The sequence below is a fragment of the Telmatherina bonti genome (assembly GCF_933228915.1).
Source record: "Telmatherina bonti genome assembly, chromosome: 9".
NCBI lineage: Eukaryota > Metazoa > Chordata > Actinopteri > Atheriniformes > Telmatherinidae > Telmatherina > Telmatherina bonti.
In genome coordinates this window covers 22,816,188-22,834,300 of record NC_136627.1, presented here as the reverse complement: position 1 = coordinate 22,834,300, position 18,113 = coordinate 22,816,188, and the positions used below count along the sequence as shown (strand labels likewise).

Below are 18,113 nucleotides of genomic sequence, written 5' to 3'. Positions count from 1 at the left end.
GGAGCTGCTGACCTCAACTCGGGACGTTGTAGGTCGGTGGAGGGAATACTTCGAAGACCTCCTCAATCCTACCAACACGTCTTCCTATGAGGGAGCAGAGCTGGTGGACTCAGGGGTGGACTCTCCTATCTCTGGCGCTGAAGTCGCTGAGGTGGTCAAAAAGCTCCTTGGCGGCAAGGCCCCGGGGGTGGATGAGATCCGCCCGGAGTTCCTTAAGGCTCTGGATGCTATGGGGCTGTCCTGGCTGACACGCCTCTGCAGCATCGCATGGACGGCAGTACCGCTGGATTGGCAGACTGGGGTGGTGGTCCCCCTTTTTAAGAAGGGGGACCGGAGGGTGTGTTCTAATTACAGGGGAATCACACTCCTCAGCCTCCCTGGTAAGGTCTATTCAGGGGTCCTGGAGAGGAGGGTCCGCCGGATAGTCGAATCCCGGATTGAGGAGGAGCAGTGTGGTTTTCGTCCTGGTCGCGGAACAGTGGACCAGCTCTATACCCTCTCTGGGGTCCTGGAGGGGGCATGGGAGTTTGCCCAACCAGTCTACATGTGCTTTGTGGACCTGGAGAAGGCATTCGACCGTGTCCCCCGGGGGCTTCTGTGGGGGGTACTCCGGGAGTATGGGGTACCGGACCCCCTTGTACGAGCTGTCCGGTCCCTGTACGACAGGTGTCAGAGCTTGGTCCGCATTGCCGGTAGTAAGTCGGATTCGTTTCCGGTGAGGGTTGGACTCCGCCAAGGCTGCCCTTTATCACCGATTCTGTTCATAACTTATGTGGACAGAATTTCTAGGCGCAGCCGAGGGGTTGAGGGGATCCGACTTGGTGGCCTCAGGATTGGGTCCCTGCTTTTTGCGGATGACGTGGTCCTGTTGGCTTCATCTGGTTGTGATCTCCAGCTCTCGCTTGAGCGATTCGCGGCCGAGTGTGAAGCGGCTGGGATGAGAATCAGCACCTCAAAATCTGAGACCATGGTCCTCAGCCGGAATAGGGTGGATTGCCCTCTCCGGGTCGGGAGTCAGGTCCTGCCTCAAGTGGAGGAGTTTAAATATCTCGGGGTCTTGTTCACGAGTGAGGGAAGGATGGAGCGTGAGATCGACAGACGGATCGGTGCGGCGTCTGCAGTAATGCGGGCTCTGCGACGGTCTGTCGTGGTGAAGAAGGAGCTGAGCCAGAAGGCGAAGCTCTCGATTTATCAGTCGATCTACGTTCCTACCCTCACCTATGGTCATGAGCTGTGGGTCGTGACCGAAAGAACGAGATCTCGTATACAGGCGGCTGAAATGAGTTTCCTCCGCAGGGTGGCCGGGCTCTCCCTTAGAGATAGGGTGAGGAGCTCAGTCATCCGGGAGGGGCTCAGAGTAGAGCCGCTGCTCCTTCGCATCGAGAGGAACCAGTTGAGGTGGCTCGGGCATCTGGTCAGGATGCCTCCTGGACGCCTCCCTGGTGAGGTGTTCCAGGCACGTCCCTCGGGGAGGAGACCCCGGGGAAGACCCAGGACACGCTGGAGGGATTACATCTCTCGGCTGGCCTGGGAACGCCTCGGGATCCCCCCCGCAGAGTTGGCAAATGTGGCTGGGGAGAGGGAAGTCTGGGCTTCCCTGCTTAGGCTGCTGCCCCGGCGACCCAACCCCGGATAAGCGGCAGAAGATGGATGGATGGATGGATGGATGGATGGATGGATGGATGGGTCCCCGTCCTGAATTAAAATGGGTGCCCTCTCACTTGCTACACTTATTAATGTGATTATGTATTCCTTGCTAACTATATTTGTTGCCAATATGTTTGTGTGAAAATGTGTGTGCTGTGTGTATGTGTATGTGTATGATTGTATTGGTCTCTGTGTGAATTTATATCTAATATATAATCTGATGCTAGATTGTTTCAGGGGCCTCTTTAAACGGCCTGCACGTGGGATCCTGCCTGGTGTGGTAGATCATGATTAGAGCATCTGTGCTTTCCTTCGGTCCAGCTCTCTTGCTAATGGTAGATTTGTTAAACTCCACTTCTGTCAGTGGTATGATCTGTGCAGGGTTTTTTCCTGTCAACTTCTCTTCCTCCACTTTCCCTTCACTAAGTGCTTCATCCCTTGGGGCCACTTTCCTGATATATTTGTAGAGCTTTGATGTGTAATCTGGAAGGGGTTTTGATGCTAAATAGTCCTCTATATTAAATTCCCTTTGTGTGTCTTTTGAGTTGATCAAGAGAATATTGAAGATAGCTGTGTAAAATACTATCATTGTGTCACTTTGTCTTATTCATGATGGTTGTGGTTCAGGTCACAAGAGTATGTTGCTGGTCAAACAGTGGAAATGTTTTAGAAAATATTCAGGAAGTCATCATTAACAAATGCTGAGCTCTCCTCTCCAACCCATGGGAGTAATCTTTGTTTTACATTCCTTGCCACTATTACACTGCACAATGGCTATGAGGGAAAACCCTTAGGAGTTGAAGGGGGAGCAAAAGTAGAAGACATCCAGAACAAAGGCCTTCCACAAAGACCCAACTTTTCATGCTGTAGCCTGTTCTTTCATGGTTTGATTATGAGACTAACTTTGATATTTCTCACAGCAAAATCACATGATAATTAATCACAAGAAAGTACAACTGCACGATCGTATCATTCCAGATGCAAGAATCACAAACAACATCGGCACCAGAGACGATGAGTAAGTATACAATATTTTCCTCTTATATAGCAACACTATGTGAGAAAAGAGGGCTCCAATACCTCTGCACTTCTTAAACTGAAGCCCTACAGGCTGCAGGGGGATTGACAGTGGGAACGGACAAAGAAAGCATTTAGACATTTACCTGATATAATCAGAAATTTAATCAGAAACATGGTGATGCCCTGCGGCAACAATGAAAACTGATGGATCAAAACCATTGCTGCTTATGAACAGAAAAAGGAGAAGAAAAAAACTGCAGTGTTTGAGCTCAGCTGTGTTGAGAAGAATGACCATTTAAGGTGCCTTTGCATTACATGTGGAGCCATGCCAGCTTGTCTATGGAAGTCATATCGTCTTACATTAGGTTTACACCTAATTATTCAGTTATACTGTGTTAAAACTTTACCAAAGTTTTAGTTCATATTAAATTTAAATGCTAATTGATAACATTATTGTATTGATTTGAATAATTATCCCATGCATAAATATAGTAAAACATATATGTATATAGTAAAGGAAAAAGTAACTGTAATTGTAGCAGGAAAGAGTTTCATTCCAGTTGACCAATCATGGTGCAGTGCACATAATATAAGAGGAAGCTATGCTGCTATGCTCTGCTGAAATTTCTGGAGAAAGTGTTCTGTTACTGTGATGTTGTGACCATTGGTTCCATCTGTATCAACCTCATGAATTGGAAATGCTGAGAGTCCTGTTTCCATATGTGGCTTCAACATGTCAAAAGTCACATGACTCAACCAATCCAGTCTGTTATGTCAGATGTTTTTCAAAACATGTTTTGTGCAGCAACGCAGAAACGTTATGGGGTTGTCCTTGCCAGTGTCTGCCAGTGTAACATTATCACTATCCCAGTTGTATACTAGCAAATTTCTCCAACATTTTCCTTTCAAAACACAGCCTTTTGGGAAAACCTTGTTAGAACAGTGACTTTTATACAAATTACACCATGATTTTATGTTACATGAATCAGTGGTTCTCAAACTTTTTGAGCCACAAACATAGAAGAAAACATACAGTTGGTAACTGCAACCCCCACCTAGCTACCCATCTGCAACGACTAAGTGTGATATAAATCTAATGGGTCATCATGCATCCAAATTCTTCTGTCTTTCTTTTTTACTCCTCTTTTCCTCTGATTATTTTGACTGAACCCCTCAGTATCCTGATCCTTTTACTGTTTTATGCTTTTGCTTGCCACTTTGCCTTTTGTATGTCTTCAGATTAATGTATTTGTGTTAGTGTATTACGTTTGACAGACAAAATAAAATTCCCAAATTTATTTGCTAAATAGAGTGTTTTCGCTAACAATGACTTGGCAAGCACCTGAAATTATCTTGAGACACCCTGAGTGTCACCCTGAGGGACCCCCATTTTAGAACCACTGACCCAAATCAAAGTAATCTATTGTCCACCTCCACTTCCTTAGTCATTTCTTCAGTATAAGTAGCAGATGGAAACACTGACACGGGCTTGGAAACATATCCTTAATTAAACACTGAGTCAAAGATGAGACTGAGAGCCATGACGGTGTTAATAATTCGCCTCAAATGCATGATGCATAAACAGCTAGCATAAGTCAGCTAGCACTGTAATTGTAGCAGGAAAGAGTCACAAAGTACTGCTGCGCCTCACAAGGCTTCGGTTTGCAACGGGCATTCCTCTCCTCTCCTCTCCTCTCCTCTCCTCTCCTCTCCTCTCCTCTCCTCTCCTCTCCTCTCCTCTCCTCCCCTCTCCTCTGTAGACAGTTCATCATAGCAGACATGTTTATTTTGCCCATTTATTGAGCAAGTTCTAGCTACACTGAGAAGTTGTTTTGCACTATATTCACATCATTGATGGCTGGATAGGAAGCGTTGAGTTTCCACCTGCTTCTGTGTTCAGATGAAAATTCTAAAATTTATTTTCAGTGTTTCCATGTCACAGTAATACTTTGCTAACAGGTTGCCTCGCACCTTTCATGGTGTTTAGATGTTGGCTACCTCTGCCACTACTGCTCTGGGGTTGTTTTGTTTTTTTTTAGTCAAATACTTTGATGACACCACAGTCCCCTCTGAATACTTTGTTGCTGTTCAGAGGCACCACATGCTTTAATTTGTTTTAGCACTCAGTTTTCTTTGTTCTGTACATCACAATGGGTTCATTCTGCATTTACCTTCTATGGTGTGTTGCCCTTAGGCAACAAACTCATTTTTGACTTGTCACGTCTCCACCATGCATCTTTTTGTATGGTGTAATTCTTTAACAGGGAACGGGGATGGTCTTGGTTTTGCTGTGTTCTTGGCAAATGCCCTGCACCCCCATCCAGCCCTTCCTCACACATCTTTCAACATATACTGCTCATAGCTCAGACACATAAGAAAAATAGATTCATCCCATTATTACTAATTAAATTTTGAGTAACGCATCTAAAAAAGTAAAGTTTAATGCACACATGCAAACGCGCATGTATTCCACAACTAACCCACAAACATGTGTATGTATGCTTGTATATCCCTGAAGAGTTCTACAGATGTGATTTAAGCTGGATTTATAATAGCATTGCATCTGCGTACGGTAGGACCAGTGTAGCTGATACTGGTGATAATGTGCTCTTAGCCTCGAGTTACCACAGCTACCGCAGTTACCGCAGTTACCACAGTTATAAATTCAGTAAGATAGGGCAGAAACATGTAATCACAAGCTGACCTATCACACACTGTGTGAAAAGCAGAAGAATCCTTAGATATCTTTAGAGGATATTTCCCTAATAACTGGAAGAATCTGGACCATTTCTGGCGGATATTGAGACATGGTTTATATTTGGTGATATACAGGTGTAAGATGCATGAGGACACATACTGTGTCTAGATACCAAGTGTGTCTGACTTTTGTCATATATGAACTCTCAATATGACCTGGTGTCAAGCGCAGAAGGATCTGCGGTCAAGATACTGAAAAGCGCCAGAATCCTGACATATCTCCAGGGGATATGTCAAACCAAGTTTTTTATAACTATTTTTTTTTTAACATAATTTGAGCTTAATTAGAAATATTTCTCAATACATTGCTTTTGAACCACCCTATACAACATGTGAGGTGCAGTTGTACGGTGCACTTTGTAGCTTTTGCCCTTGTGTCCACAAGCAAGCACTTCTTTTTGTTGCTGCCAGATTCAAACTTAACTAAAAACAAATCAGGATATTTTACTTTGTCAAACTCATACTACAACACCATCACATACTTCTGACTCTGCAGACGGTGCTTTACTAGGTTAGGTGGATGGCGTTCCACTTCTATGAAAGAAGCAGGGGGTTCTTGATCAGGTGGTGAAGTTCACGGTCTGTTTTTACATCCAACAGAGTTTCTGTGGATTTTCCAAAAACTCAGGAAAGGATAAGAACTCCACAGTAAGCATGCAAATGGAAATGGTCTATCTTCTTCCACTTCTCTCTAAATTAAAGCCTTCCTTCTAAATTATAGCAATACAGAGGAATTATCTGGATGGGATCTTGGAAGAAAAGCTCAATGGAAGACTTGATGTCATGCACATGAGTAACTACTTCCACGTTGAACCCTACTGTATTTGTATCGCAGTAGCGATGTGGTTCAGTTATTGGGTAAGAAGACCATTCAATTTTAGACTTTTTTTTTTCTCACATATTCTTTCACTTGGTAACAACTGATCTTTGAGGCTTGAGGCTTTTTATGGGCTGGTCCTGTAGCTTGTCTAAGTTTTGGAAATGCTGATGCTCAATCTCAACCTTTTCTTCAAAGTCTGTCAGACTGATTCTCAGAAATGTGATCCTCATATTGCAAAATCTCTTCCTCCATATCATCATCAAACGCTTTACTCTTCAAACATCAGTTGTGAGGACCTCTTTCCCCTTATTGTGTCCCACCCTCAATTTGCAACTGGGATAGATAATGACAAAATGAAAATTGGTTCCCTCAAGGCAGAAGCTAAAATGTATGGGAATGTGAGAGTAAGAAGGCGTTAGGGGCTTGACTTTTGCAACAATGTTGCAACTTTGTGCCGAAAACGGCACACTTTCAATATTTTTATAAGCCCTGGGTCCAGTGACCCAGAACATTCTGAATGTGACATAAATGTGAAGGTTGAAGGATAGAGGTGAGGTGTCTGGTAAAAAATCGTAATAATTAATCGTATAATTTTTGGGCCCAAACACCACACAAGTATTAATACCTCTTGGTGTTACAAGAGTCTAGAGTGAAATATTAATCATAATAATTTTTCTTTTGCAGTTTTGATAGAAATTACCTTCTTTGTTCCTGTGTCCCAGTTTTTCAATAGCAACTTCTCTGTGATAGGGGTCGCTAAGGGGCAAGTAAAATCCAAACTTTCTTTTGAGATAGTGCAAGTCCATTACAGTGTGTCACATATCACATCAGTCAGCCACTGCCTGAAGGGACTCAGCGAAAATGACAGAAGCCCTCTTTACTCATTCTGTTGTTGTGCAGCAAAGTAACGAGGAAATAAAAAGAGTTTAGAAACTTAAGAGCTGCAATCAGAATTTTGCTTTACATCTTATGTTCTGTATATACTTTTGGGCTGATGTGGAAATGATGGATAAAACGTTTTGCAGCTAAGAGTTAAAGTAACAAAAATCGCCCCTTTTCTCTTCATAAATTATTTGATTAGTCCATGCCAAAACAATGACAGCATTTTAAAATTTTATCGGCATCCCTCAAGCATTTTTAACATCAAATCAGAACAAATCAAAATTTATTTATAAAGCATTTAAAATAGATGGAGTGCTACACATAAAGACTATTTTAAATAGTCTTTAAAGTCTTCTCAGACCCAAGTATATGAACCAACTGCTCTAATAACAAACACTAATCTCTCATATACACTCATGCACACACAACTACACACACACACACACACACACACACACACACACACACACATTTACTGGATTCTCATGCAACAAACAGTCAGCAGAGCTATAAAATGTAATACCTATGAACTAAAATGAGAGAGGCAGTTTAGTTTGCCAGGCTTATTATGATTTTTAAATTTGGACTGATTTCAGAGTCATTTATGTTGTACAAGTTTAATGTGTGACTATTATAACATATGAGAAGCAGGGACAGGACATTTCATCCTTTAGGAAAAGATGGTAGTGTATGCATTTACATTACTTTCCCTTTTTCACAAATTAGAGTCTGTAGAGGCAGTAGAAGAACTTTACTGTCAAGTTTTTGTTTTCAGCCCTCATCTTTCATGTTAACTCGGCACTATGACTGCCTTTTCTCCCCTTGAAACTGAAGCAATTCCATATTGTCTTTGATCCGATAGTGGTTATGACTCATGACAAACGATGCTAAGCTTGAAATAAAGCATCAGTGTCAGGTATTGCTAAGAGTTAAGACTTTATTTAATTGTGTTCACTGCAACAGCTAAAGGATCTTTTCTAATATATTATAATAACTAATGTTTTATTCTTTTTCCTCAAATATGTGCATTATGCATGGAAAGCTATTATTTTAATATTTTATTAATTGTCACACTGGTGGCAGAAGAACATTTCCTTATCCAAACCTCAGCTGGGATCTTTAGAGTTTGTCTCCCTGATTCTTCCTGAAAGATGTGCATTAGGTCAATGCATTTTACATTAACTAGTTATTTTAAATTACGCTAGGTATAAGTGTGCATAGAAATCTTTGTGTTCAGCCCTATCTTACTGGTGATTAGTATTGTAACAATTCACAATGAAAACAATCTCAAGACACTTTGTCATTTCCAGCCTAATCCTTGTGATCCAACTAAAACAATCCACATTAGCCCAATCTACAATAACTGTGTTCATACAAGCCAATTTGTTAAATATTTTGCATAGCTAAGGTAAACAAAGTCTCAGCTGGAAAAAGGCTTCAAACAACACAAACTCTGGATATGTCAAATCAGGTATGTTGTGGACAGAGGATGTGAACAGTTGCAGAACAGACATATTGCTTGATATGTCTTCAAGTTGTGTGTTGTGGAAAAATAATGACTTGATTCCAAAAGAAAAAGAAAAATAACTCATGCTTTCTTTTAAACGTTTCACTTCTTTGCTTGTTTGTAATGTTCTCTGCACCTCTCTGTAATGATTTAATGTTTTTATGTAAAGCACTTTGATTTGTCTTGTACATGAAAGGTGCTATACAAATAAACCTGCCTTGCCTCTCAGTGGCCCAGTTTCTTGTAAACACAGCATGTGCATCATCAGTGCATTAAAACAATTAAAGGGTAAAATATAAATTTTTACATTCACAGAGAGACATGAATATACAGAAGTGGCAAAGTGGACACAGTTTGATACCTCTGTTCTCAACCAAAGCACATTTCAGCCACAAATAGACCCCAGACTGTTTGGATTGCAAGTCACACCACCTTCACTCCAGTGTCCAACACTGGAGTTCCCCAGAGGACATGTGCTCAGCCATTTAATTCTGTGCAGCAATGTCTGCTTACTTGGATACAAAGGGAGCTACATAAATGAAACTTTATATTACATGAAAATCAATACTTCTGTAGAGTGTTGATCAGATGTGTTCAGCATAAACAAAAACACAAAGTAAATAGCATTAACAAAGCAGATGCTGATAAACACTTCTGTATATCTGTGGAGCTGAGGTGGTGTATGTGAATATTGCCTAATGTCCCTGCAAAATAATATACAGAAAATATTCAAGGTTTTCAAACATCTCTGGTCTGACAAACAGCAAAAAAACTAATTATATGAAAAAAAAAACAAATAAATAAGTACATGAATAAACTTAAGAGGTTTAATCATCCTCACTGGAAATATTGCAAACTGGCACAGGATGTTCATCGCACCAAACGGAAAGGCTCTGCAGCAGTTGAAGTGAATGAAAACAGCATTAGCTATCAAGCATCAGGTTTATTGTTGAGATAAAGAACCTGCATGGCCTTCAGGGTACTAAAATCCTCACTGGTGTCTGTTTGACCTGTTCATGAGGCTACAAAATATCACCACGCTAATTAAGGTTTTGTGACTCAACAATTTATTTATTCTTATATAACATTGTTTTTGTGTATAGCATACAGATGGACAAAACCACTACATACAATCTCTTGTTGCATAATAATAATCCAATGAGTCCTCCATCTTGATGATATTAAAGCTTGCCTGAACATAATGCACCATGCAACCCCAAAGCATAAGTGTTTTATTGTAGCTTTTATTTTAGCTTTGTCGAGTTCGCCTCAATTTTACCCAGCAAAAGCCCAGGGAAGCTGCCCAATGGTTTGACACATCCAAATGATTATATATTGAAGCTGCCAGGTCATCTTTGCCATCTAAAACTCCAGTAAAAATCATTACCCTAACTGCATACCACAAATGAATGACAGGCAAGTTATACATTTTCATGTGTGTGTGTGTGTGTGTTTATATTCACGCAGTGAACAATGACATCTAAATGGCACTTGACAACGTGTCTTCATTTAATTTATTGGAGTTCTTTTGTTATTTTTCATTGACATACATTTCATGAAAAGTCAAGTAGAGGAGCAATGTAGCATGCATCACATTTCCATTGCAGGCATATAATCACATTGAATGTGTTGAGAAAACTATATACAATACAGCAAATAATAATAATAATAATAATAATAATAATAATATATAAAATCGCTCAAATGCAGAAATTGGCATTGCCACATTGTACAGTAAGTAAATCTTCTCTTTGACACACGTTCCAATCAGTGATAGATTTCAAGAGCAAGAGCTGACACATCAGTTTTAACACTGCAATGAACACTGACGTGATATCTTTAAGATTTGCAGATTAATGTAAAGTAAACACACAATAAATAGCATTTTGCAGCTTGCATGTGTGTGTGTGGTATACACAGATGGCTTCTTACGCAACAAGCACAATGAGTTCAGAGAACAATGTCATTTCTTTTTTTCTGTCCACAAACAGGTCATTGTTACAGACTTTTCTTGTTTTACATTCAGTGATTTGGAGAACAGGACTCCACAAACAATTCACATACAGAGCCAACACGCCTTTCAAGAAGATATTGCCAGTTTTTTTTAGTTTTTGTTACTTCTTAATGCTGAAAAGCAGATTGTAGTTGTCCCATGTGATGCGTTTTCCTTAATAGGATGAGGTATTTGCCAGAGAGGTGGCCTAACCTTCTTTCCCAGTCCAAATAGTAAGGAATGCTGCGGCTTAGCAGTGCAAGATCTTGATGAAAGCCTTCCTGAACTCCACGTTGAAGGTGGTGTAAATGATGGGATTTACAGCACTGTTCACGTAGCCCAGCCACGTGAACGCATTATACATCTCGGCAGGAACCTTGCATTTGGTGCAGTGGGTGTTCAAGATATGCGTGATGAAAAACGGCAACCAACATATGATGAATACACCTGAAGAGGAAAAACAATGTACATCAGAAACAGAGTGAGGAAGCAGCAGAAGAAGAATATCATATTGTACTGTTTATTAGACACTGAGATGAATGGCAAAAGGACAGGCAGTATGAGAATGATTTCTGATTCTTGCATCACTCTCTGGCTGTTTCAAGCTCTGGTTTGGTCCTCCCAAAGTATTTGGGATGAAGATTAAAAAAAAATAAATAAACAAAAAAGACCAAACGAAAAAAAAAATAAGAAAAACAAAACAAACTAATCAGGGAGTCAATTTACTATAACGAGCTTGTGAAATAAATAATGAAACACACTAATGCCTTGTGATTAATCAGAGAAAAAATACATGTTGTTTCTAAATGAATTTGATATAATCACAAATAAATAAGCTCTAAATAATTTAGACCACATTTAAAAGAAAAATAAGCAGAGAAATGCAACATACCAAGAACAATAGCTAACATCTGAGTCGCTTTCTTCTCCTTCTGCTGGGATATCTTCCTCTTGCTCATAGTTTTGACAGAAGTTTGAGTCTTGCCATTAGGTAAGGCCTGTGTCTGGAAGGCTTTGGCTACTACGGGTGCTTGGTCAGCAAGGGCTTCCTTAGGATCTCCATTTTTTTCTGCTTTTTGACCGTCCTCAGGGGGTGTGGGAGGTGTGGAAGTGGGGCTAGCGTTGGCTTTGTTTGGCATCAGCTGCTGGTGGCTGGTGGCCGGAGTGTCTCCAAGGACACTCTGCGTCTGCTGCTTCTGCTTCTGGCTGCTGCCACTGTTATTCAGCTCATCCAGCTCCAGATCTTCCCCCTCATTGGCCATATCTTTGATGAAAATCTGAACAAGGTCAAGATCAGCAGGAAAACAAGGATTCAGATGGTCATTTTTCATTTGGATTAAAGGGTGACATTTAGAAATAGTCGGTATAAAATATATACCAAACTATCTAAAAAAGAAGGAACCTATATAAGACAGAAACAAAAGAAGATTAAAAGGAAAGAACAAAAAAAAAAAAAAATTAAAAAAAAAAAAAAAAAAAAAGAAAGTCGCACCACTTTCTTCTTGTTGACAGGAAAACTCCCATTAGATTTAACAATCATGGTGCACAACCTCACGTCTTCTGGATGAGTGCACTTGTCCTGAAATGGAAACAGCTGTGTCAGGTAGGGAGAGGGCACGACGTCAAAACAACTGACAAAAGTGGCTGTCTCTGTCCAAAAGCACAAGTTCCACTGCTTGCAAAGTCAATGAGATGACATAATGTTTAAGAAGAAAAAAATAAAAGACGAAGACGTTAAACCCAAATACAATTGTCTCACAACATAATAAAATGTGTGATCATACATAATTCTTTGACTTAGTCATGCTATATTCCTTCACTGAGTTTGTGGCAATGTTTGTCTTAAATGCTTACATTTTCTGACTAAAACCAAAAGATGACATGATAAACATTACAGATGCACAATATTATCAGCATGTTATCTGTATTGGCTGATGCCAGCTTCAAAATTTCACCATCGGCCATTACAGTGATGAAATTAACCAATAAAACAGGCGCTGGGAGAAAACTATTTAAAGCAGGATGGGATGCACATATGTTGCCTGTTTTGCTTAAAACATTTGTCACGATTGATATATTATACCTACGGCAAGTTCTCAGTATCAGTTATTGACCAAATGAAGTGTAAAATATCTGTCAGATAACAGCAAAATATCCAATATCATGCATGCCGAATGAACATGAATTATGTATTGAAGACAATCACAAGACAATTAATTCTTGATCGTCCATTTGAAGAACATTAAGCAGTTATGTCAGGATAATTACTATCCAGTAAAGCATAAGGTCGACTGAGGACCATCATCATAACTGTAACGTGATGATTTTGACACTAAAATGTTGCAGTTAATGTACATTAAGATTAAGCACTTATGGGGTTGTTTCATGATTGTGTGAAAAATGTCAGAAAGCCTTAAGTGTTGAGAATAGACCTTTCAGTCCAGTGTTGAATTTATCCACAGTGTTTCTAAAGGAAACCAATCCTCTTCTTGTCCATGTTTTCTGTTTATGTTGTGTTGCTGCTTTGACACCATTAAGTGTAATTGGGCTGAAAAAATATTGACTGCTAAAGTAATCAATAATTGGCTCAGAGGAAAAAGGATTTCTCTGTTAGGTATTTTGTATCAGTATTTATATAAACACGTAGAAAGAAAATGTTATTTTAAAGTGGTAAAAAAAAAAATGCTACAGAAAAATAAAAAGCTGCAGTTTATTAAAGGGATAAATCAATTCCAGGTTTATATAGAAAGCATAAAACTGCTGGCTGTAAACAGGAGTCATTTCGCAGCTGCTCACCTTCAGCGAAGTGGCAACGTCAGGCTCAGTGGACTGACAGACACGTTGCTTTGGTTTTGTGTTTACACGTTTTCTGCGCTTCCTCAGGACCACATAAATTTGCACATAAACCAGCAGAGTAATGATGAAGGGTACATAGAAGGACACGATGGAGGAGTACACCACAAAGGCTGGATTGGCAATCACACACAGAGACTCATCACGAGTAGCTGGGGAGATAAGAGCACAGTAAATAAAGAGTACAGATTTTCTGTTGTGTCCCAACCCAAAGATGACCTGTCTTATTGCTCATTCAGAACCTCTTTGTTTTACTTTAAACTCTTTTTATTGCATTTATAAAAGGTAAGCCAAACACAGGCTTTTTGGGCAGAAAGATATATGAAGACAGCTTGAGAAAGATAAATAGATAAATAAGAGAAGGGACATTATGAGAATTCAATACAGGAGCAACGAGTCCATGAGGAAATCAGTCAGTGGACGGTACATCCGAGTTCTATGGTTACCTGATAAAGAGCATACCTAACATCCCGCCCACCCGACTACCTACAAACCACTTTCCTATTTATCCCTAAATTCTGCAGAGGACAAAACTGATGAGTTGCAAAAATGACCTTTATGCAGTGGCGTATAATCCAGGTGCCGTAAAGTAAAAATCCTGCCCTGATTTTGGATTCTCTGTATGCTTTAAAAGCAGTCATACAGCGCTCTATGAAGTAATAAGAGCTATAGAGGTTAAAGCAAACCAAATGTCCATAAAACAAAATGACACAAAAACAATTACTTCTAAATGATAAAAAACAATAAGTGGATACAAAAATGAATAAAGGAAAAAAAAAACTGGAAGGAAAAAAGGAAGGTGGGACCTTTTCCTGATTTATCCTCAGGAAAAGGGTTTTACAGTAATCATAGTTCAGGAAAAAAGCCCAGATCCTCTTGGATTTATGGAATGAACCTGTCATGGTATATTACACTTTCTCAAGTTTTAGGAAAGAAATGACATCTCTGATCCATAGTTGAAAGAAGGGGACTTCTGATCCTTCTGCGAGAAGAGTGTGAAGCGCCTTGTGATCAGTGAGGTAAAAGCTTTGACTGCTGCAGTAGCTGACCTGGGAGGGGACAAGCCAGAAATAAGTCCAAGGCGCTCTTGCATCTTGCATCATGGGTAATATTAATACTGAACATCTCAGAGTAGGCCTGAAAAATGTTGGTCCAAAGTATATTAAGTCCCGGGCAAAGCCAGAACGTTTGTACACTGGCTGACTATTGCATCTAGGACAAAAAGGGTCTGATGCTGGAAAAATCTTTGGAAGCTCTGCCCTGGTTAGATGTGCTCTCACAACCACCTTGAGCTGTATCACCCTCTGTCTAACACAGGAGGATGAGGAGTGAATTAAACTCAGTATGCTGTCCCACTGTTAATCCTTTGTCTCTTTGCCAGAGCCGCCTAATGTCTAAAAGAGAGCGTGGGATTAGCTCAGAAAATGCATTTGTAAAGGCTGAAAGTGATCCCTTTATTTTGCAGAGATAACAATAAAATCCAGTCAATTAGTTTAATGTTTGGAATATCTGGTTATTGATCATCATTTATCTGTACAAAAAGTCAAAGTTGGAGGTTTTGAATTGAGTTTGAAAGATAAAATTTATGAAAATGTGATGTAAAATTGAGCAAACTTGCCATCTAAATACAAGATGGAGAGACATTTGATGCCCTTATTAAACTATGTTCTGAAGGTGGAGCGAGTGAGTGAGGAGAAGAAAACAGGATCAAAATAAGAAAGTTTTGGAAAAGACAGATAAACTTAGGTAGGACAATCATACCTATAAGATTAATCTGACATGCTATGGATAATGGTAGGTTAGAACTATCTTTTTAAAATTTCTTAAACAGGACTCAGATTCTTGGTAAAAAGAGCCAAAATGGTTGGTATGATTTTAATTTTAAGATATTTCAGACCATTAACCATTTTGAAAGGAAATTGCAAGGTTGTGATTTGGCAGGCTTTGTGGTTTATTCAGAACATTTCAGTTTGGGTAAGAGTTATTTCAAAACCCAAAATAGGTTTGACAAAGTGAAGCTGAAAGGTTTTTTTTTTAATAGAGTCTGATATAATTGGAATAATATTGTTCACATATAAAGATCATTTTTAGTTGAGACCCCCATGGTCAATGCCTACAAAATCTAACCCTGTTGAAAGCTTTTTCTGCATCAAGTGCTTTTCTGAAGTGCATTATGGGTGTGAATAAACAATGCTTAGTTCCTATATATCAATATATATAATTATAGGTCATCGCAGTCTAATACAATGTATACATAATTTTGTTGGAAAAGTAATCAGATCTCATTCTTAGGAAGACAAATCTATAAATATGTAACATCTCAGCGCATGCGCCAGACCTAATGATGCTGTTAACCTCAACTAATGATTTTGTCAGTGGATCCCTTTAAAAAGCACCTAGAAACAAATTCCCCAACCTTTTGGACAAAGAGTTGGAAGCACTGCAACATTTTTCTCCCTGACAACAGAAATACATCCTTGCCTCCACTCTGTGCAGTTACTGGCAGAGAGCAGCAAGCTATCTGCTCATGCACAGTGTTATTCTTGTAGTTATTAGACACAGGCTGTGTATTGCGTGAGAGGACAAGAAGCAGGAGGATACCGTAAATTTCAGTCAAACCTATTATTAACATTATTAACAATGAATACACAAAAGAGTACTTTTTTCTTACTCTCAGTAGTAAATAAAATGAGCTACTGTATGAAGTTAGATCAAATTTAAGAGATCACTTTATTGTCTGCTCCATAGTAAAAGCTTGAATTTGTCTGGGAAAGAGTTTCATAACATCCAAAACCATTCTTCAAAAGGCATCCCAGTGACAAAACACATTAAAACCATTCTTACAAAACATTTACTCCAGCAAATACAAGCCTTGATTTACTTTAAGGATAACAGGCCAAATTTGCCCCCATTTTTGCCCCCAACTTTACAGAACAAAATACATTAGTAACAAATACTGACGTCCTGTTTGTCCAGCACACACTTTAATCTCTAACTGTCACACAACAAGCAAGAATTGTTACATCAGAAACAAAAACTGGGTCATTAGGTGTCATTTTAACAGCATTTCACAATGACAGATTTCATGTTTACACTTTCTTTTAACCTCTTGTCATACTGTAGCTCACTTTGCTCACTTTTCAGGGTAAGAAAATAATACCGTGTCATGTATTTATGGCTTCTTGTGATAATGATTCAGATGGGAGATGTACTTAATGCAGTTGCAGTTTTTTTTATGCTTGACTCAGTTGCCAAAAGCAGTTTTTGTATTTATGTGTAACACTTGACATTTAGCCTATCTTAATAGTCATGAAGGATCTTACTGAGGTCTAATCAGCTTTTTTATCAGGTAGAGCACCACTTTCAGATTATATTATAAAAAAAATATGGACCTAAACCTCTTTTCTCTTTACCACTTGGTTAAGGTATAGAAAGTATTTGTTCTGCTGTCACTTTTTCATCACCTTGATCATCTCAGTCATTTGTCAGAATTATGCTCATATTATTGCTTAACATACGTGAAAAAAGGATATATTTTGACATAAATTGTTTTCTTTGTGAAGACATCAAATGGTTTAACGGTTTGCAAAAAATGTAGTAAAATATGTCATTTAGGAAAAAATGTTGAAACATTTAGTGCTATAAAAGTTTTCCTTTCTTTTTTTTTTTGTAACAGCAAACCCATCCTGTGGTTACCATGGAGACTTTTCATTTATGTGCACTGATGCTCAGTACTGCTCCAACATTTCCTCTCAAAGCTACACATAAATCAGTAATGAGTGAAAAATGTGTGACTCTACCTGTACTTTACTTCAAAATTTAGGATTTAAACGTATGTTTCAGAAATTTAAAAACCAGCATTCACAGCGAGTATTTTATATTAGTTGCTACCAAACTTCAGCTTCAAACTACGCTCCTGTGATCCATACTTCTATGCTTCCTGTATCTTACACTGACAACATCTTCAGTCACAGACTGTTTTTGAAGGTCTGAGACCCGGCTGAATCAAACTTACATCAAGGCTCTCAAAGGGATGAGTGGAAATTCAAAGTGACAGGATGCAAGCCACGGGAGCTGATAAGAAACAAGTTGGCACTTTCCAAAAAGCCCCTCATCAGAACTGCTCAAACAGTAATCCTCTGTTAAAGCTACTACTCTGTGGAATAAGCAACCTTGAGGTCAAAACCTGACTAAAGGTGGGCGGAAGCGACTATGAAGTCATAGTTTTCTGTCACAGATCAGTCTTTCCTGAGTGCGGGCTTTACAATGTCTAAACATTACATCTACTTTTTTTTAAAACAGAAACAATAAACAATTATGCAAAATGTTTGAATATCATTGACTAAAAAGCATATGTGTTCTAAGCTCTCTCTTACCTGTATTATTTAGCCCAAACAAGAGAGGACAAGATATGGCAAAAGACAGTACCCACACCACAGAGATCATTACTGTGACCCGCCTCCTGGAGCTGTAGCGTGTGTTGTACAGCATTGGCATTGCAACTGCTGTGTATCTGCAAAAGATGAAGAAAATACACCCACTATAATCAACCTGTATGACATGGTATTTCTTACCTTGGATACAACAGTGGAAATATAACAAGTTTATTCAAATTCTCAATCGCTAAATTTGAT

At 39.3% G+C, this 18,113-nt stretch overlaps 1 protein-coding gene across 1 annotated transcript in view; it reads right to left on the bottom strand.

Annotated features, from left to right (window-relative positions):
* Window positions 1-10,876: 10,876 nt before the first annotated feature.
* drd2a (dopamine receptor D2a) overlaps window positions 10,877-18,113 on the bottom strand; it is a gene marked incomplete at its 3' end in the record, with an annotated part of 29,312 nt that continues 22,075 nt past the window's right edge. Inside the window, exons 3-7 of the mRNA XM_079246119.1 lie at window positions 17,856-17,992; window positions 13,423-13,631; window positions 12,119-12,205; window positions 11,519-11,903; window positions 10,877-11,073 (exon numbers count right to left, since the gene is read on the bottom strand). Coding sequence (XP_079102245.1) covers window positions 10,877-11,073; window positions 11,519-11,903; window positions 12,119-12,205; window positions 13,423-13,631; window positions 17,856-17,992 — 1,015 coding nt within the window. The remainder of the gene's footprint in view (window positions 11,074-11,518; window positions 11,904-12,118; window positions 12,206-13,422; window positions 13,632-17,855; window positions 17,993-18,113) is intronic.